At 40.3% G+C, this 20,849-nt stretch overlaps 2 protein-coding genes across 2 annotated transcripts; one reads left to right on the forward strand and one right to left on the reverse strand.

Annotated features, from left to right (window-relative positions):
* Positions 1-1,953: 1,953 nt before the first annotated feature.
* LOC102713442 (probable serine/threonine-protein kinase PBL19) lies at positions 1,954-6,606 on the reverse strand. Its single transcript, XM_006647548.3, has 4 exons — positions 5,692-6,606; positions 4,256-4,516; positions 2,984-3,106; positions 1,954-2,838 (listed from the first exon to the last, which is right to left on the reverse strand). Exons 1-4 carry the CDS (start codon positions 6,148-6,150, stop codon positions 2,275-2,277), a joined length of 1,407 nt encoding a protein of 468 aa, XP_006647611.2. The 5' UTR covers positions 6,151-6,606; the 3' UTR covers positions 1,954-2,274.
* A 5,723-nt stretch (positions 6,607-12,329) lies between these two features.
* LOC102702824 (SNF2 domain-containing protein CLASSY 3-like) lies at positions 12,330-19,132 on the forward strand. The gene is made up of 6 exons (XM_040520635.1): positions 12,330-12,360; positions 12,813-14,887; positions 15,657-15,809; positions 16,216-18,125; positions 18,266-18,616; positions 18,724-19,132. Exons 1-4 carry the CDS (start codon positions 12,330-12,332, stop codon positions 18,100-18,102), a joined length of 4,146 nt encoding a protein of 1,381 aa, XP_040376569.1. The 3' UTR covers positions 18,103-18,125; positions 18,266-18,616; positions 18,724-19,132.
* The last annotated feature ends 1,717 nt before the right edge of the window (positions 19,133-20,849 follow it).

A 20,849-nucleotide genomic window follows, 5' to 3' on the forward strand; every position in this document is an offset into this window, starting at 1 on the left:
CACTCGCTAGTCACTACTACATTCGCAGTGTAATCTTGTACTCACTCATTTCTGCTAACGAAATGGCTACAATGTAGAGCTGGCTCTACCTTTTTATGTAAAAAAAAAAATCAATAACCTGTGTTTTATGTCAGAGCAGAAATCTTTCCGTGGCCAGCTTCAGTTTATACGAAGCTCAAATTAACCTGAAAGTAAGTCTTGCTTGTTTCTTAACGTTCCTGTTTTGCTAGTTTCGACTTTCAACTGGGGAGAAAAACATGGAGGAAAATACAGCAGAAAACGTTGCGATGAAGTTCAAGTCTTCATTTCTTCAAGAGAACTGGGCTCCCGTTGTTTCGCATTCTAGAAGAAAAGAAAAGGCGAAACCAAGTTTTTATAAACGAAAAATAATTTATTGGTAAAAATATTTATATACATGTTTGTCCATAACGACTCAAAAACAAAAGTTATAAAACAAACCACGAAGAAAAAAAAAGTCTAAATTTAAGTTTAAATTTTTAAATTTTAGCTTATAAGCGGCTGCAACTGCAAAACGATAGGAGCCTGAAGAGGAGACATGTAGTGGAAGACTTGGCATGTTTTCCTCTTAAGTTGGCTCTGAGCCACTACTTAAATTACGTGATCAATATTCAAATGAGTAACTGAATATTCAAGGGTTTATTAATTTGTTCAATAAAGCAAGTAGACAACTGCAGCTTTCGGAATGTCAACCGAGAGAGAAAAGATGCTTATCACGCAACGCCAAATGTAATAATTCAATAAGTCTGCGGAGTCAAACACTATATTAGATGCATGAATGCATCATGGTTTCAGCATTTCCTTGCATGGAACAGAGCAGAACGGTACGCCCATTTCATGCCGTTTTGCTTCGGGTGGAATGATGGGTTGGGTGGTTTCTGGCTCATCTTTTTACCTTTTTTTTATGCTTATATGTTAAAATTTAAATTTTTAACTAATTTTAGTTTTTTTATCCTATTTTACTTTTTAGTCTTTGCTTTTAGACTGGTAAAAACATGTATATAAATTTTTTATTTATAAATTATTTTGTTTATAAATATGTTGTTTGGCCAAACGATGATCAATTAACTAATGTTTTATGTTCTCTCTCGTGATTTTAAAGCTCAATTTCAACCATGGGTGACAATTAATTGCCTCTTTGAGCGACTTTAGATCCAAGAAACTCTGGCACGATACTCAGCAGAGAAACATTGCCTGAATATTGTTGAGTTGTTATTCAAATTTATTTGCGCTCGTATAAAGGCCATTTCGCCTGAGCACCCCGCGGGTTGGATTCTATGGTTTCGCCATTCTTGTAAGCTATCGTTCAGCGTTGTAATCTCATTCGATATAGTGAAGATATTTGTTGGATTGCGGTTGTGTTTTTTTCTCATACTTTACGGAAGTTTTCCACGTTAAAATTCCATGATTGGTGTTCATCGTTTATTTGCCGATTATTTCCTAACAAGTATGAATAAAGTGAAGTTAGTGATGGGCGCGGGTCAGCCCGTGTGTAATTTAGGTTCGACTCTAGTTCAACTCAATGAACTAAGTTAATGTTTTAGAAAATAAAATTTAGTTTATTTTGTTAGATTAGGGACGGATATCAACTATGCCTATATCTAAGATGTGCCAGATGAGAAAATATATGGTGGTACCATGTCATTTATAAAAACTTAGAAACCATTGCATATTTTTTAAAAGAACATTAAAAATGGCATATATAATATGATAATAGAGAAGTATATAAAATCTCACGCCCAAATTTAACATCATTCTTAGTTTGATTCCCCTTGTAAGTTGATTATTGCAAATATCTCTCATAATTTATTTTGGTTTGAGGATGCCCCTATCGCCGTCGTTCTCGTACATGTAATGCTATATGCAAAGTCGTGTTTGTTACTAATGGTAGTAGCCAACATAATGATCAATAACTGCAAGAGCTTTAGTCGTTGGCAAATATCAAATCAAGCATAAAAGTTTGAACATGGAAACATTTTCTGAGTCTACATTCACAAGCTCATAACTCATAACAAAAAAAAAAGGAAAAAAGCAATATTACATTTTGTATCTACAAAGAACTGCTCACAGTAGCAACTGTAAGTCTGATGTTTGACTTAACCTACAGAACTGTGTATTATATGTATAAATCTAAAGTAACCAAAATTCTGGATCTTTTAAAATATTTGTAGCGATAAAAAAGCTGACTAATATCCAAAATATCTTCACAAACCCATCAAACTATAAGCAGCCAAGAACACCAGCTCTTCCAGAAGCTTATGTTGGAGTTGGAGCAGCAGCAGCAGCAGCCCTCATGAACATGAATCTCCTCCTTGCAATACTGTTTGCATTTTCACCGAGCGCAGCAAGGTGAAGCATCCGCCGCCTTGCTGCCGCCACGGCGACATCGTCCGCGGTTGGGTTCCCAGGAACCTCATGAGGTGGTGAGCTCTTCTTCCCTGACGCCTCCACATCACCATCCAACTCGCTGTGCTGCATCACCTGCTTCATGCTCTCCACCACCTCTCTCATGGTTGGACGGTCTTTTGCAAGCTTTGCGAGGCAGCTGTTGGCCAATCTGGCGATTTCTCTAGTGCCCTGCTTAGAGTAACGGTCCCGGAGTCTGGGATCTATGATCATGCTGAACCTCTTGGTCTCGACAGGATACTGCTTCACCCATTCCAGGAGTTTCTGCTCGTTCTTGGGACGGTTCCTGTCCATTGAACGGCGTCCCGTGAGGATCTCATATAGGACAACTCCGAAGCTCCAAACATCACTCTTGTCTGTGAGATGGCCTGTCTCAATGTAGTCTGGAGCTGCATAGCCATAAGTCCCCATAACCTGATAGCAGTAAAGAAAATTGTTCTCTTGGTGAGGTATGAAATCTGTGTTCCACTATCTGTGTTCTACAAAAGTTGGAATGTGTAGAAACTGCATGAAGGAATGAGCACTTTGTTTTGAACAATGAAAATGAATCAGTACTTACCGCTGTGGACACATGAGTGTTATCTGCGGTTGGCCCTTCCCTTGCTAATCCAAAGTCCGAAAGTTTTGGTCTAAATTCCTCATCGAGTAGCACGTTGGAAGCTTTGAAGTCACGGTATATGACCTATAATATATTCAAGAGTAATTTTTTTTAAAAAAAAACTACAATTACTTTGTCAAAACTATCGCTTTGCTACAAGTTTTAGATTAGTACTACTATTTCATAAAACTGCAACTTTACATCCTTTCTGTGTATGACATGTGAGCCCAACCTACATCATCATGTGTGTATAACATGTGAGCCTAATTTTTTTTTAAACAAATAAAGTTGTGGCTTTCTGATAAAATCATACACTATTGTTGCAGTTTTATGAAATATCTAACTAAACTTGCAGTAAATTGATAATTTTACCAAAATAGTTGTAGTTATCTAAACTTAGTCTATTTTCAATTATGAAACAAGAATTTATGTGCTTCCTCGAGAATAGTGAAAACCATAATTGACATGGTTGCATTTTTAAGGATCTCAAAAGCATTCATGGTGATCATTTTCTTTCAACTAAGTTTCAATCAATCAATATGTCATGATTACTGCACAGAATTCTAAGAAAAACTTGCAAAAAGAAGGATTGAGTAACATGTCCATCCAAGCTATGATTAGATCAATGCTAGATCTCCAGTCAACAATGAAATATATAGTTAACTTTACAAATTATGCAGGGCAGCAAACAGAAACACAATTGACTTGTAGACAACCACTCCTGTACATCATGTATGATGGCGATAATAGGCACCACAGCAGTTTTCCAAATCAAATAACGAATTTGACGCTTTGATAAACTAAAATTCAAAATAGCATGCTCGTCTATATTCCTTTAAAAGGAGTAGTAGTGGTGGCGAGTAGTCAAACTGCCACCATACCACAACTAACTCTCCCAAATTCAAACATGTGGGTCCAAGTGTCCATCCCCTCTCGAAACCAAGTACACGGTAGAACCCTGGAGCTCCCAACGCTAGAATCGTGAATTTTGATCAGATATGGAACGATGATGCAGTTTTTACAGCTAAAACATGAAAAAACTTGTAATTGATTCTAAAATTCAAAATGGATTTCTTCTTTGCAATGTGCCAATGTGATTTTCTTAAAACTCAGTAAAATGTACAGGTATGTTGCTAGTATTTATCAAATTCCCATGCTCAAATGCACAAGCTAATCTGGTAAGATTCAGCAGAATAAATACATGTCTTGATGGAGCGTTGTCAGCGGTGTTACCTGAACTTCCAATCCCTCATGAAGGTACAACAACCCCTCAGCGGCTCCCAGTGCTATCTCCAACCTGATGTCCCATGGAAGGACAGGATATGCTTTATTGAATAGATGATCATCCAGGGTCTTGTTCGACATGAACTCGTAGACCAGCAACCTCTGAGGACCTCGTTCACTCTGAGCTGCACAGTATCCAATGAGCCTGACGAGATTCGGGTGCTCGACGACCCCTAGAAATTGAACTTCTGTCAGCCATTGCTTGTGACCCTGGTCAAAACAAATTGGAATAGGACCGAAAAAAAGGAAAGTTAAAAACTGAATGGTTCCTAGGCTCTAGCACATAAAAAAGTTAATCCAGTCAAACTAAAATTTCAATTACATAGAACGCATGAATCTATATACACCATTAGAAACTACAGAAGAATAAACAAAGACGACAACACATTTAAAATGAAAAATTAATGCCATCACAAATCTTATTACTGTATTCGCTGATTCCATATTACCAGAGTGCCTCCAGCTTATCCGACCAATGAACTACTCGCTCCACTTTTTTTTTATTTGACGCTATTAAGTTTTGAGTCTATGTTTAACTATTGACTTATTTAAAATTTATGTACAAATATGCAAAATTATAAGTCATGCGTAAAGTGTTTTTAGTAATAAATCAAATCACCAAAAAGTCAATGGTGTCAAATAAAAAATAGAGAGATTACTGCTCTACTAGGCTGTACAAAATTAAGCAGACTCCGCTCAGTTTAGGAAAGTCAATATGCCACTGAGTTGCATAATTCACATATTAGGCTACTGCACAATAGAAGTTCAGAAGTATTAACACCAATTGTCAGGTACTTATAAACTGTAAAGCACCGACTAGTGATCAGGATTGCAAAAAACTGACTACACCCTTACTCCAAAAATATATACTCTGTTTTTCATGTGACGTCGTTGACTTTTAGATTACGTTTGACCGTTCGTCTTATTCGAAATGCTATTCAAATATGCAAAAAAATATAAGCCATGCTTAAACTTCCTATAATACTAAATCAAATCAAAAAAAAATTAATAATATATTTTTTTAATAGAACGAATGATAAACGTAGATTGAAAAATCAACCTCGTCAAAAAAAGAGTGAGTAGCAGTTTCTAGCATTCAATATTTATCCCAAATATAACAACTCCTACACCTATGTTATCTTTTTAACTCATCACATACTTTCACCACTGAAGTTTGTCAACTACTTATCTTCTCAACTAATCACAATATTCATTTATTTAATTCTACCAACATTTTTAATACGCCTGTTCAGCACTCTCAAACCTTATATTTTGGAACGATCAAGGGAGTTATCATGGACGCCCAAAACCTTTGGTCGATCCTCTTTATCTGTTAGGTTAATCGAGAGACCCAATCGGCTAAGTTAATCGCAGAAGAAGGGTACCTGTCGGCCGTGGGGATTGAGCCTTTTTATGGCGACGACGGTGCCACCGGCGGGCCCGCCGGGCAGCCGGACGACGCCCTTGTAGACGCTCCCGAAGCCGCCCTCGCCGATCTTGAGGAGCCGGCTGAAGTCCCTGGTCGCCGCCTGGAGCTCCCGGAGCCCGAACTCCTGCAGGGAGCTCGCGCCCCTCTCCTCGTACAGCTCCGGGATGCTCCGCGCCGACGAGACCGACCCCAACGACCTGCTCCACCCCGCGGCGGGCCTCGCGGCCGCCACCGACTCCTCGGACTGGCTCGTCGCGACGGCCGACGACGACACCGTGGAGCAGGCGGCCGTGGACGTGGAGGCGGTGGAACGGGACGAACCGGCGAGCGGCGACGGCGGCGCTGGCACCTCGTGCGGCACCTTCCCCTTGCGCCTCTTCTTGATCTTGTCCCTCACGCGGCCGAAGCAGCCCATTTCCAAGGAGCAGATGAACAGCAACCTGGAGATTAGAGGGGGATTCGAATTCAATTCGATTCAGCTCCTGGTTCTCTCTTGCCTCGTCTTCGCCATGGCACTTCACCTCGGCAGCTTGAACCCTGACGAGAAAAGGAGCAACCTTTGGCGACAAAACCAGAACCCTTCTTCTTCTTCTTCTTCCTTCTCTCTAATCGGAACTCTTCTTGCCTCCTCCTCCTCCTCGAAACACGACAACAAACGGGGACGAACAAAAACTCTCATGAGGCAAGAACTTCGCGCAACCAAGGGAGAGTCAGTAAACTGACGCAGAATTGGTTGACGCCAATGAGGACGAGAGCAGAACGGGCACCAATTCGTGCTGGGAGCCTGGGAGAACAGAAAAGCTACTCCATTTTCCCTTCTACAACGTAGTTTTTTTTTTCTCCCTGGGAGACGAGAGAAGAATTTTTCGCACGCTTCCTGGACAGGTACCGGAGTACTACTTCAGTTCAGGAACAGGAAGCAACGGAGAGGTGGTTGAAGTACAAATCGCGGGCCCTGGATGCGTTTCGGAACAAATCGTAAGAAAAGCTTTGGTAGTCAAATGAAACGGGCTGAAAGTGACAGGAGAGGAGATAAGTGCGGCCGACGATGCAAGCTGAAATAAACTCTCACCCGGTCGCCTCCCACCAGACTTCTTTTTGGTTTGTTTTTCTTTATTTTACATACCAACTTAGTCATCTCATCATTTGATAAAAATCCAAGAATGTCACAAAAACAAATATAGCTAGGTTTAATACTGTTTTTGTTTGAAGTGATCAAAACACGGGAACAATCAGCCACCACCAAGAAGATTCAGACATGGACACACTATGAATCGGCCATGAACCCCTTTTTTATAATCTTGAAATGCAAGTTTATACCTGATAAAAGGTACAAGTAGATCGAGAACTGATATTCTGACCATGCACTTATATAATTTAGGTAAGCAATAGTCTATATGGTATTTTGCTAAAAAGTTTAAGAAATTAATTAAATTTATGGCCATTCGATCGCAAAACGGATGACCCTGATTAATTATTGCATACTATATAAAATTTACCTAATCCTCCCAAACCCTAATTCCCTCACCCTCCACCCCGTTGGCTGGCTTCCACTGTGCATCACTCAACCCCGCCGCCGGCACCAATCTTCCTTCTATCCCTCTTTTCTCCGTCGCTTGTTTCCCTCTTTCCTCAATTCTCACACACCACCACCGGCTCAGTTGCTTGTCTCCCTCCTTCCTCGGCTCTTGTGATACCACCGGCTTATTGGATATCTCCTTATATTTATCTTGTTCTTGTGATTATTGCCCTCCACCTTTCACCCTAATCCATGGTTGAAGTAACATCACTGTCCCTTTACATCCCTATTCCTCCCACCCCACTCTAACCCTAGATCTAACCAAGCAAATTCATAGGAGAAGAAGATGGCTCACAGGATGTGAAGAGACAACACCAAACTATGGCCTAAACATGAAGTTGCGCATCCATCCTAAGGTTAGAATCTTTTTGTGAAATAGAAATTTATCTTTTAATAGAGTAACTAAAACAAAATCATTCATATGTGATAGTTTAGAGGCTCATTTCAAACCCATGGATCCACAATTTCATAATTATACCATATGTCTACGTTGACATGATGATCATTGTCACTGTGAGACACCTCCCATGGTTCTATGATCTACTTTATCCTCAATAGGGATCTTCCTTTTTTTTTTATAAAAGCGGTTCGACCAGATGAACATGGGTCACTGACAAGTGGCCTATCATCATGGACTCACATGTTAGGGGCATTCGTTCCTCAGATGTACGTCATAGGAGCCTCATCAGTTTTCTTGGGAAACATATTCACCTACAAAGGTGTTAGCTTTGAAACCAACAAACATATTTTTCTCTATTTGTTTTATTTCTTAAATGATCCCCCCTTCTTTTGCAACGGAGCTCAATGCACTCATCTTTTCACTTTTGCTTATACTTATAGGCCAAGATTTAAATTTTAGAGTTTTTCCATCAGTTTATTTGTCACTCTTTAATTTTAGTATGTTAAGAACATATATATATATATATAAGTCATTTTTATGAATCATTTTTTATAAATATATTGTTTGGATTTTTTCACGGAAAAGCCAAATGAGCACGCAAGACTTATGATGAAGGAATTGTTGTCATGGTAAAATTTTGCTAACGTTGCACAAGAGGGATGGTGCAATAGCTAGAGACATACATAGAAGCAGTTTTTTTTTTCCTCTTGAGAGAAAGCTACTGGGAAATGTTGACAAGTGACACGGTATGTCGCTTTCGACATACCTTGTGACCTAATTAACCATGTTTGACTTCATTTTCTTCTTGACCTGTATATATCAGTCCGTCAACAAGCACCGTCTCCAAAGAGAGGCCAGGAGGATTCATTATGAAGGAATTGATGGCGTCAACTCTCCAAACAGGACTCCTACTATACATAGGATGTGCTTACTGGAATTTTTTTACCCATGCAGCGAGGTCATCTTCGAAATCAAACGCTACATCGAGCATCACTGTAATATTCCTGTAAGCTTTTATCCTCTTTACTTTACTTATCCGTTCTGCTGCTAGTTATGTATCAATGGTATGCCATGATAGTGAATACCTAATGATCATGATAGTTACTAGTATGAGGTACATGTATCAATGGGTTGCCCTCTAGTGGTTTTTAGAAGTGTTCAAAAATTTGATGAATACCACTAAATACTCGCATTTTTTATTAACATTAGGCGGATCGAATCCCAAATGTGGCAGATAATTTAGTAGAATTCAGAAAAATTCAAGTTTTGACTTGAAGAATCAAAAGTGGAATAAAATTTTATAACCATCTAATTATGGTAATACTTGGGGCATCAGAATCTATGAAAAAGGACCCTCCGTCGAAAATATAAGCATTTTTAGGATTTGAATGTTGTACCAAATATAAGTATTTTTAGCACTATTTATATAACTACTTATCTTAACAATTATTTCTCATTTAAAATTCTTTCTGTTTTACATCCACATACCCTCGCACCTCCCTCCATGATCCATTCATCATTTATTAAGTGACACCTTAATCTTTTCTTCTTAACATTAATCCCTGCTAAATAACATATATTAATATATTTTAGGATCAGGTAGTAGTTTTTTTGTGTGAATTTTGACACTTCAATGGAATCAGATAATTTAAACAAGAAAAGGCAATACTATGCTATATATTTTTCTGTGTCATATATTTTCTTACTATTATGCTGTTGATGGCATGGACGTTAATACTCCATTATTATTTGATCGACATTATAATATTATGTATTTGTGTTGATGATGGCCTGGGCTTTGAACTTTTCGACCGTATAACTATCTCAATTCTATACATGTGTTACATAATTGCACTATTGTCAATTGTGTTTATAAAATCTGAGATGTCCAAATCATAGCAAAGGTCATGATGAAATATTCCCTCAATTTTTCTTCAATTTTCTTGCTTTTTTTGCAGTTTTAGATGAAATTTTACTGTTTTCAACTCAGACTGAATAACTTTTTTGTGCAAAAAGATGGTTTATATGACTTATTTTGGTTTTTAAAAAAAAGTGTTTTGCATCAAACTGACTATTTTCATAGGAATACTTCGAAATTCATTCTTGGTTCGCTCGGAACAGGTCACCATGATTCAAATTTTGATTTATGAACTTTTCATCATTTTCACGCATGCCACTTAGTATTCATGAATCTCGTTAGCTCGCTGAGGATCGGATTCCATGCTTGAACGGTTTCTGTAAAGCCTGATTGGTCATAGCTCTTTGATTTTCTGGGTGAAATCAGGCTTATCAATCTTGGTTCAGAATATCTGAAACTACTAAAAGTTTTCCAAATTTGTGTGGCTGGGTAGTGTGTACAATCTAAATCTTTAAATGTATCGTTTACAGGACAATTAGGATCAAACGCATGAATGACAGAACAAAGATCAGCCATCATATACACACACACACATACACACACACACACACACACACACACACACACACACATATATATATATATATATATATATATATATATATATAGTAAAATTCCAGGGTTTAAAAAACAAAATAAAGCTGGCAACAGTTTGATCTTTGATACCCTCCCCGTCCTAAAATGTAGTATAGGCTGACTCTGAGAGGATATGAAATGAGAAGAAGGGAAAGAAAAGCAAGACCAGGTGAACTATTAGAGCATGTATAATAGCAGACTATAAGTGAGTTATAAATATATTTTAAGAAGATAAAAGAGCAGTGAGCTACAGATTTGTAGCCAACTATAGCATGGATTTTAAGATACAATATGTGTATAACAAGTGGGACAATGTAGTATATATTTTGTAGGTAACTATTATATGAATTGGCTATTAGATTAACTATAGATGATTTGGAGCTAGTAGTTAGAACGTGTTCTTAGCATGTGATTGTTAATATGATTTTTTAAAAACAGCTTACATATATATTATAAAAATTGTATACTGTTTCGGTGTTTAGGAAGTATATGCACAGAAAACAAGAAACTTCTCATCTCTTTCCCCTTTGCTCAAACAGTGCCTTAGGTCAATTGAAGACCTAACTACTGGTTCTAAAATCTTTCTATGTCATTAAGAGCAAGTGTAGAACTAACTTATACAATAATTACACACAAATATATATTATATCTTCAATGTATAGTCCACCTTTCATACATACTCAAGTTTTGGAGCTTGTGTTGTAGCTGGCTGTAAATATGTAGGTTGTTTTTCCTCTCTCTTCTTCACGTAAGCATAAATATGACGTGATAATTTGTAGACCACACTTACATTACTTATTATACACACTGACTTTGTTTCGAGGGATAAGACAACTATAACTTAAATAGGAGGAGAGCCATGACATGAGATAACGATATGTTAAGATGGGGAAAATTAAACGTTAAACGGAGAAGCAAATACATTATATAATAGGATAAACTTTAAATGCTAAACGTAGCTACTCTTTTTTTATAACTATTTTTAGAGTTGGGTATAAGGATTAATATGTGGGAATGATAGGAGAAATATTATAATTGGTTGAGAAGATAATATAATGAGAAAATTAAATGGACAATGGTTACGATTTGTCGAAATAATGAGATAGGTGAAGAAATAGATTTATTTTGAAACAAAGGTTGGACAGTAAAACTAGCCTTATTTTGGGAAAAAAAAGCATATTTTTAAATGGGGAGAGTAGGATTAATCGTTGCTACTACTATATAAATATCATTTATTTTAATGTGATTTATTTTGTCAATAAATATGCATGCACTAGTTTTCTTTAATAAAACGTAATACATCTCTTAAAATATAAGTATTTATAGGTTATTTTGCATGGATTAAGATTGAGAACAAGACTATAATATACTTTAATAACGATAAATGAATAAGAACATTGAATGAATAAGGATAGAAGCGTACGTGAATGACAATATCTTAGATAAGAAGTAATTAATTTTAGGATAAGATTTAAGTGCTAGAAATAATTATATTTTATTACGGCTGAGAAACTGCCACTAAACTACATGTTAAAAAATTCTACAACCTCGTAACTACACCACTCAAAAATAACACAGTGATTGGTAGGAGTAAACTTACCATGATACCATCCCCCTGTTCTGAAGTCCAATGATGACGGCTAATTTGGCCAGCGTCCGCGGGTAGGGGTATGATTCCAACTGGCCAGCTAGCGTGAAACGCAGCGAGCCGAGCAGTTTATTTGCAGCCGGTCATTTCCACCGGATCTTCCTCGGGGAGGATGAACTGGCTGTACGCCTGTACTACCGCTCGAGCCTCCTACGAATGATGTTTTTGGGCAAACAGCACATGCTGCTGAGGTGGTTGGTAGTGGCAGTCATAAAGCGCTCCGGTCTTTCTCCAAACAAAAGCCCGAGTGTCTAGCAGCAAAACACATTTGTCACGACCCGATTCGTGCTCGCCCCTCGCCGGTAGTACTGACGCATCGGGCCCACCAGTGGACGCTTCCGAATTTCGTTGATTTTTAGGTTTTCACCCGATTTTATTTTGTAATATTCATGTCACTAAATATATATATGTAAAAGTTTCCTTAATAAATTATTTTTATCTATAAATATATCGTCCTTTTTTCCGACCTGGCGATGCGCGGAGCGCTGAGGGTGACGATGACAGGTGGGCCCACCACGCCAGCGTGGGACCCTCGCCGTGCACGATTACGGTTCTTTTCCGGGCACCCTTTTTCCCGTTCTGGCATGTTGAAAATGCCTTCCGCTTATGCGCGCCCCCCTCGCAATCGTAAGAGCTAAAACCCGCCGCGACACAAAACCGAGCGGGACGCCACCACCCCCGTGAGTAAAACCCACACCACCGCTTCGCCTTCGGCTACCGCCCGCCCCGCGCCGCGATGCGCCGCCGGCAGAAGACGCCGGAGTGCTGCGAGATCCCGCCGCCGCCCCGGAAGCGCGTGCTCATCGTCCTCGACAGCAGCAGCAGCAGCGGCAGCGGCGGCGGCGACGACGACGACGACGGCGGCGGCGGACCGCGGGAGGAGGTGGTGCGCTCGTTGATCACGGCGAGCGGCGAGGGAGGGAGGAAGAGCGTGGGCGAGGGTCCGGGGCCCTCAGGGAGGCGCCCTGCGTCGGCGATCGCCAGCCGGCGGCGGAGCCCCCGCGCGGAGTCCTCGCGACGTCGGGACGTCGCGGTGGCCCGCGGCTCCAGCCCCATCGACGTCGACAGCGAGCGGCTTGGGGAGGTGCTTCGGATAGGCGGGAGAGGCGAGGGCGTGGCGCGCGTCAAGGCGGAGCCGCATTCCGGAAGCGAGTCCGACGGCGACGAGGCGGGAGGTCGTGCGCGGGTGCCGGTCGCCGCCGCGAAGCAGAGGAAGCGTGGAAGGGAATCCCCAAGCAGAGGCCAGAAGCGCCGGGTGGGTGCTCGCGTCAAGGAGGAGCCGAATTCCGGAAGCGATTCCGACGGCAATGCAGCGGGACGTCGTGCACGGTTTCCGGTAGCCGCCGCGAAGCAGAGGAAGCGGGGACGGGAAACCCCAAGCAGAGGCCAGGAGCGCCCCACAGGTGTTCGCGTCAAAAAGGACCCGCACTCAGGAAGCGATTCCGACGGTAATGGGGCGGGAGGTAGTGCACTGGCGCCGGTCGCCGCCGCGAAGCAGAGGAATCAGGGAACAAAAGCCGCACGCACAAGCAGAGCCCAGGAGGGCCGGGCGGTTGTTGGCGAGACTCCCACCTCCGCCGCTCGGTCGAATGGTGCTCCCTCCTCCGCCAAGGCGAGAGCTGGAGGGCATGAGAGAGGTCGCCAGAGAAACGAGGGCTCTGGTCGGAGTTGCCCTACGCCGGTGAGCCGGGTAAGCGTAGGGGTTGGTTCGAGGACTCGGTCACGCTCCTCCGAGCAGAGGAGAGTGCAGTCTGCAGAGTATGTTGCATGGGAGCAACAAAAAGAGGTGGAGGACAAGGACAGTGACCTGGAAGTGGTGGCAGAGGAGGAAGAAGAAGAAGAAGACAATGAGGAGGTGATGGTGGTCCGTTCAAACAACATTGAAAATGGCAATGGTGAAGTCAATGAGAAAGGCAGAACGGATCATGATGTTGAGGAGAGAGAGGAGAAGGGATCAGGGACGGATGAAGATGGGGTTAGTGATGACAGTGATGAGACCTTCAGTGAAGAAAGGGATGAAGATGAATCAGACAAGGAGGAGGAGGAGGAGGAGGAGGAGGAGGAAGAAGAAGAAGAAGAAGAAGAAGAAGAAGAAGAAGAAGAAGAAGAAGAAGAAGAAGAAGAAGAAGAAGAAGAAGAAGAACCCAATGAGGAACCTGATCAACCAGCTGAGGCCGGTGAGAAATTGCCTTCCCGTTCAGGACTCAGGGGAAGGCAGTTGATCGGGAAGAGGATGTTTGAGGGGTTGTATTTTCCAGAACAGGTGGAAACCACCAGTGGCAGCAACATCGGAGCTCGCACGCGATCAAATTTCAAGCACAAGAAGCTCCTGGACAGGAAACTGCTCAAGCGTGGGACATTCAGCAAGCCGTACTGTATCGATGTGTCGGAGTCGAGCTCGGAGTCGGTGGAACCACAGCCGGAGCAGGTCCAGGGCCAGCCGGCATTCAGCGGGGATAGCTTGGATGATGGCAGCAGCGGTGAGAAACGCAGAGCTGTGAAAAGGAGGAAATTGAACAGGAGACGAAGTTGCCATAGTGATAGCGAGGAGGATGCACCATGTGTACCTGATGCCAGGGAGGGATCAGGTTCTAGGAGTAGGAGGGGACAAAAAGGAGCATCCTACCGGCAGGCTTCCAGGGCGGGTGACAAGAAAAAGGATGGTTCTACTCCACACAGCGTCGGGAAGAATGGTGCAAAGGCCGGGGGCCAAACGAACGGGCTCGATGGACAGAATGGCGTATCCTTCAAGAGAAATGCTCAGAAGAGGAAGCGTGGGCGAGCAAGGGCAGACCAAGAAAAGTATGGCCATCTGCTCGACCCCATGTTTGATGAAATAGAAAGCAATCAATATGAGCCTGTTCCTGAAGAGCAAATCGACAAGAGATTGCCCCTGATATTCGCATTTGGGGATGACGATGAGCCCGAGAAGGACTCCACACATAACAAGTTGCAGGACGAAGATGAACTGTGGACAGAGTTTGATTTTGCTCTGGAATCCATCAATGTTTGCTCTCATAACTGCGAGGAGGTACTTCACTCTCTCCTGCTAAATATAGTTAAAATTATACTTCTTATCTAAAAAAAAGTAGTTCTAATTATGTCAACAGAAATGCGCAATCAACTCTGGTTTGTGTTTCTTGAATGACTTTAATGTGAGGTTTATTATTTAATCATGAATAAATAGCTAGGATGGATTATATATATCTTCGAAGCCAAGTAAGCATTTCTAGTGGTCATTTTGAATCTGAAACTATTACTGAAATTGAGTTGGTCTCTTCTTAACTTTATTATTAATTTATAGAATAATTAAAGCGATTTGTGTATGAATACATATCTCCGCACATGAAAATTCAAATCAGAGTAATTAAGAAACAAAAAGTTCATTTTCATAAAAGAATATGTAAGAAGAAGTTTAGTATTGTTCCTCGCAAGGTTATTCATAGCTGTTAGTATCGTTTAGTTTGTAGTAAAGTTTTGTAGGTATGTATATATGTATGCAAATAAATGCATCATCAATGTGTCCATTTCCGGTGCTCTCTGCGGGTGGTATTATACTATCAGTAGAATTAATTTGAACCATTGAAGCCTTAGGAAGTGGTGGTCTGAATAAGTTTGAGAAGCCTTTATAGGAAGTCTGAGTTGCCTTGTTTTTCTTCTCAGAATGTAGATGCTAACATGCTGACAATCATTAATTTCTTATGCTTTTAAAAAGGTTAACCTGTTTTGAAAATTCTGCATCTTTTATCTCCAGTAAATATATTCAAATAGAAAAGTGATGCTTATATTGTTGTTTTCAGCACGAAAAGAATGATGAGCAAGAAATTCCTGCGGACAAAGCAGCTTCATGCAGTCAAGGGAAGCATGAGCTCTTTATTGATGAGCAAATAGGTGTTAGATGCAAGCACTGCCACTATGTTGATCTTGAAATCAGATTCGTGCTTCCCTCCATGGTAAGTTACTATTGCTCACTCCAACATGTGTTCTAATTTCTCAAAGACCTGCTTAGACTTCGCAATATGTATGGGAGCAATACACCCCAAGTTCCTGAATTGCCGAGTCTGAAAAAACCATGAAGTAACTGAATTCGTGTGATAAGAAATTTGATAATGTGTAGCATCTACAAGATAGTTGTCTCAAGTCTTTTGTCCTGTCTCTGTGCAAACTTTAGCAGTTTGATTCATGGTTGTCTTTCTCTTCTCTTTACTTGCATAGATTCATGCTTTGGCTCTCTCTCTCTCAAATTAAAAAAAAAATTCACCTGACAGATACCATTGGCATTTCTTCTGATCAATTATCTATTTTCTCTTCCTTGCAATAAAATTACACATGTTTTCTTTTTCTTTTCTCATTCAATAGGTGAAGTCCTATGCTGAAAGGGAGATGAAAAAGGATCATGACTTAGACTTAGTTTTTGATGATATCCTAACATCAGTGGGATATGAAGGACCACGTGATTTTGGTGGTGATAAAACTGTCCTGGTTTGGGATCTCGTTCCTGGGGTCCGGGAAGACATGTTCCCACACCAGCGGGAAGGTTTTGAGTTCATGTGGAGAAAACTAGCAGGGGGGATTTCCATTGAACAGCTGAAGCACACTGTGGGCACTATTGAAGGTGGCTGTGTGATTTCTCATGCCCCAGGGACAGGGAAGACCAGACTAGCAATCACATTTGTGCAATCTTACTTTGAGTTTTTCCCAGAGTGTTGCCCAGTGATAATTGCTCCTAGAGGGATGCTTGCTACATGGGAACAAGAGTTCAGAAAATGGAAGGTAAAGGTTCCTTTTCATGTGTTGAATTCTAATGAGATTAACTGGAATGAAGACAAGACCATCAAATATCTGGCTACCATGGATGAAAAATTGGCACAAAGTTTAGCCAGAAACAAATTGGACCAGAAATTTAGGCGAAAGTTGAAGTTGGCGTCATGGCGTAAAGGGAGCAGCATAATTGGTGTGAGCTATTCGCTTTTCAGGAAACTGGCAAACCATGACGGAATAGATGGGCTCATGGTGAGGAATCTGCTCCTTGAGAAGCCTGACTTGTTGGTCCTTGATGAGGGACACACACCAAGGAACAAGAAAAGCCTTATATGGAAGGTTCTTGCAAAAGTTCGCACTGAAAAGCGAATAATTCTATCAGGGACTCCATTTCAGAACAACTTTCTAGAGCTTTATAATATCTTGTACCTGGTTAGACCGAAGTTTGCAAGGGATTTTGCTTCTAAAAGTTTCAAGAAAAAAGGCTTCGCTTCAAGAACCAGCCGATCAAGAGAGATGCTTCTTGGGAAGGATGATGAAGGCAAGGATTTCTGGACTTCATTAAAACTAAATAACATCACAGAGGAAAATATAGATGAAATCCGGAAAATACTTGATCCAATTGTGCACATCCATAATGGTGACATTCTTCAAAAGTCTCTTCCAGGCTTGAGGGAATCAGTTGTGGTTCTGAATCCCCTTCCTCATCAGAAGGAAATCATCACGGCGATGGAAAATACTGTGGCAATGGGGACTCTTGATTCAGAATACAAGATCTCCCTTGCATCTATACATCCGTTCCTCATCACATGTACAAAACTGTCGGAGAACGAAACATCTTGTGTGAATGTGTCCTTACTGAAGAGTTTACGGCCAAACCCATGCGAGGGGGTCAAGACAAGGTTTGTTTTGGAAATTGTTCGTCTGTGTGAAGCCATGAAAGAGCGAGTGCTTGTGTTCAGTCAGTATCTTGAACCACTCTCTTTGATCGTGGATCAGCTTAGTAAAATGTTCAGTTGGACTGAAGGCAAGGAGATCCTTCTGATGAGTGGAAATGTCCTAGTTAAAAATCGAGGAGCCTTGATGGAGGCCTTCAATGACATGAAAAGCGATGCCAAGGTAATGCTTGCATCAACCAAGGCGTGCTGTGAAGGCATCACACTCATTGGGGCATCACGTGTGGTTCTCCTTGATGTTGTGTGGAATCCTTCTGTTGGAAGGCAGGCGATTGGCCGAGCTTATAGAATTGGTCAAGAGAAGATTGTGTATACATACAATTTAATAACAGAAGGAACAAAAGAGAAAGACAAATACGACAGACAAGGAAGAAAGGATCAAATGTCCAAACTGCTGTTTTCAAAAGAACTCCAACCTTCAGGGTTCAACTTATCTCAAGAAGTGATATTCAATGACAAGATATTGGAAGCAATGACATCACATGAGGAGCTCAAAGACATGTTTGTGAAGATCCTCCCTTCTTATTAACAGTAAACTTATAGCTAAATCAGGTAACGTGATTCTTCTCTGAGACTACAGTGTAATTTGATTCTTCTGAGACTAAGATGTAATTGGATTATTCTGAGATTAAAATGCTAGTTTGATTCATCAGAGACTAAAATGTTTGTGATATTTTTTATGTTGTTTGCAGAAATGGAGACTACATTTGTCTTCTCAAGAAGAGCACCTGAGTTATTGGAGGATGGTAGGCTCAGGATGCTGATGTGGATAAAATTTATTTTTGCCGGGTGTGGATAAAGCTATTCACTGTCAGGCTATGTACTTTGCATCGAAATGTTCATTGCTTGAATGTTGAAACTGGAATTGATTTCTACCATGTTATGTGATGTGGTGACCTGGGCTCCATTGAAAAATGTAGCAATGGAGTCATGAAGTTTGGTTAGTTTCATGTCCCTATGTTCTGGCTGAAGGTTCTGAGTTCATACCATGTATGATCTATAACTGAACCTCATCGTTTTTATAGGGAGGTTGCATGTCCTTGGTAAGTATATGGAAAGGCACATCAGCATATACACTTCCAAAAACAGTTGACCAGCATATCCTTTTAACTGGAAATTTATTATACCACTTATTTGTTTTCTTGTTTAGGTAATGCAGCAGAGCTTCTTATCTGTGGAGAAGAAAATAAATGGCTGCACCTCCATATTGTCAAGATGTTGCTGCCTGAAATTGTACTCAACTAGATGCTCAAAGGATTGAATTGAAATTGTACAAAACCATGGGGTAGTTTCTTCCTGAACCTGCAAAGCCTGAGATTTTTGGAACTTCTATAATTGCTTGAGTTCCAGGGCTCTTTTTGTTCTTTCTTTTTTTTTTTGAAACCGAAGCCAGCAGGAGCTGGTGCTATATATTAAGAAGAAAAGCAGGAGATTTGTACAAGATTTAACATAAGCCTGCAGACAAGCTGCCTACGGCTCACCATACTTGCCCAGTGTTCTGGCTCTTTTTGTTCTTAAGCTATATGCAAAGAATGGATGCCCCTGAGGCTCGTATACTGCACCATGAGATGATATTCTTAAACCTGAACCATGGATTGATCATTTGGTTGTACTGCTTTTACAAATACCCAATTGGTGATTGTTTTGCTTGCTACTTTTAAATTATAAGTTTCAGTAGCAGTCCTCACTTGACTAATGGAGGGTCTGTGGTAGACTGATGCAAGCTGAGCCGGTGTTGTCCATTGCACTGGAGGTGGTGCGTTTCTGTTGCCGGTTTCTCTACAGATGCTGCACAGAAGCAGATTGCGAAATATCCATTGATGTTCTAGACTTTCAGCGCTCGTATTTGGAAAAACCTTTTTTTTTTTTGGAAACGGTGTATAAGAAAAAAAAAACTCAAGGACTCCAGCCACGTCTTGAGCTGGATACTCGTGGTCATGGGTCGACCCACGGATAACCTAGGGTTAAATTTAGTTCAACTTAATGAATTAATTTAATACTAAAAAATAAAACTTAGTTCATCTATCTATTATATATTAGGAAAAGAAGCTACCACGTTCACCCTCATGGAATAGAAAATCCCATGTTAATAAAAAAAACTGATTAGAAATAACAAAAAGGAGCCTATGTGTAAATACAGTTTAGAAAAATCCAATCTAAATCTCAGATTATATACCTAAAGTAACAGAGAAAAAGCCACCGCGTTTACTCTCGTGGGGTTGAAAATCTCACATTAATCGAAAAACAAAAAAATCTAATTAGAAATAATAAAAAGGAGTCCACGTGTAAATAAAGTTTAGAAAAAATCCAATCCAAATCTCGGATTAAAATTTTTCAAATAATTCATATTGAGGGAAGAGCCCATATATAAATACAATTTATATATGGAATAAAAAGAGTCCATGTGTAAATACAGTTTAGAAAAATCCAAATTTCGGATTAAAAAATTTAAAAAATTGATATTGAGGGAAAAATCCATCTATAAATATAATTCGGAACCATCTAAATTTCTGGTTAAAAATAAGTAAAATTAAGAGAAAGAGTCTATGTATAAATATAATTTAGAAGTATCTAAAATATGAGTTATAAATTAAATATTATATAGAAAAGAGTTGCACAAGTACAGTTTAGAATAAAGGTAAATAAGGTTCCATGTAAAAATATAATTTTTAAAAAATAAAGTCGAATTTAGAATTAAAAATAATTATTATTAAAAATCAGAGATTCTATATGAGTATAATTTATAGCGATGCTAGCCACGTAATATGTGGGGGACACCATGCTAATTTATTTAAATTAAACCCGCACATGTTGACTCACGCCTGGCTGCCGCCACCCTTCGACCAAGCAACAGCACGCTGGAGCTTCAAATCTTAGCATGCGTTTGCCCTGAAAAAAAACCATATACTTTTGGACGGCTTAAGAGCAAGTTGTATAGCCAACTACTAGTCAATCTAATAGTCAATTCATATTATAACTATCTCCAAAACAGATACTATCATACATCACTTATCATATATACATTATGTCTTAAAGTCACTAATTTTCTCTCTCATCTCTTGTCTTCTTAAAATATATTTATAGTTTTATAGTCCTGATAATGTGTATGAGAGAGAACTGAGAGAACAACCGTTCAAAGATCCCAGGCTTTCAAAAACGTTTTTTTTTTCCAACCAAGACGCCGGCCCAGGACCTCTCTGCGCTGAGCGAAAACAGTTTTGCTACTTATTAAAAACGTGCTTAGTAGCATCTTCTTCAAGTGCAGAACTGCAGACA

The sequence above is a fragment of the Oryza brachyantha genome, chromosome 2 (genome assembly GCF_000231095.2).
Source record: "Oryza brachyantha chromosome 2, ObraRS2, whole genome shotgun sequence".
In the NCBI taxonomy this organism is placed as follows: Eukaryota; Viridiplantae; Streptophyta; class Magnoliopsida; order Poales; family Poaceae; genus Oryza; species Oryza brachyantha.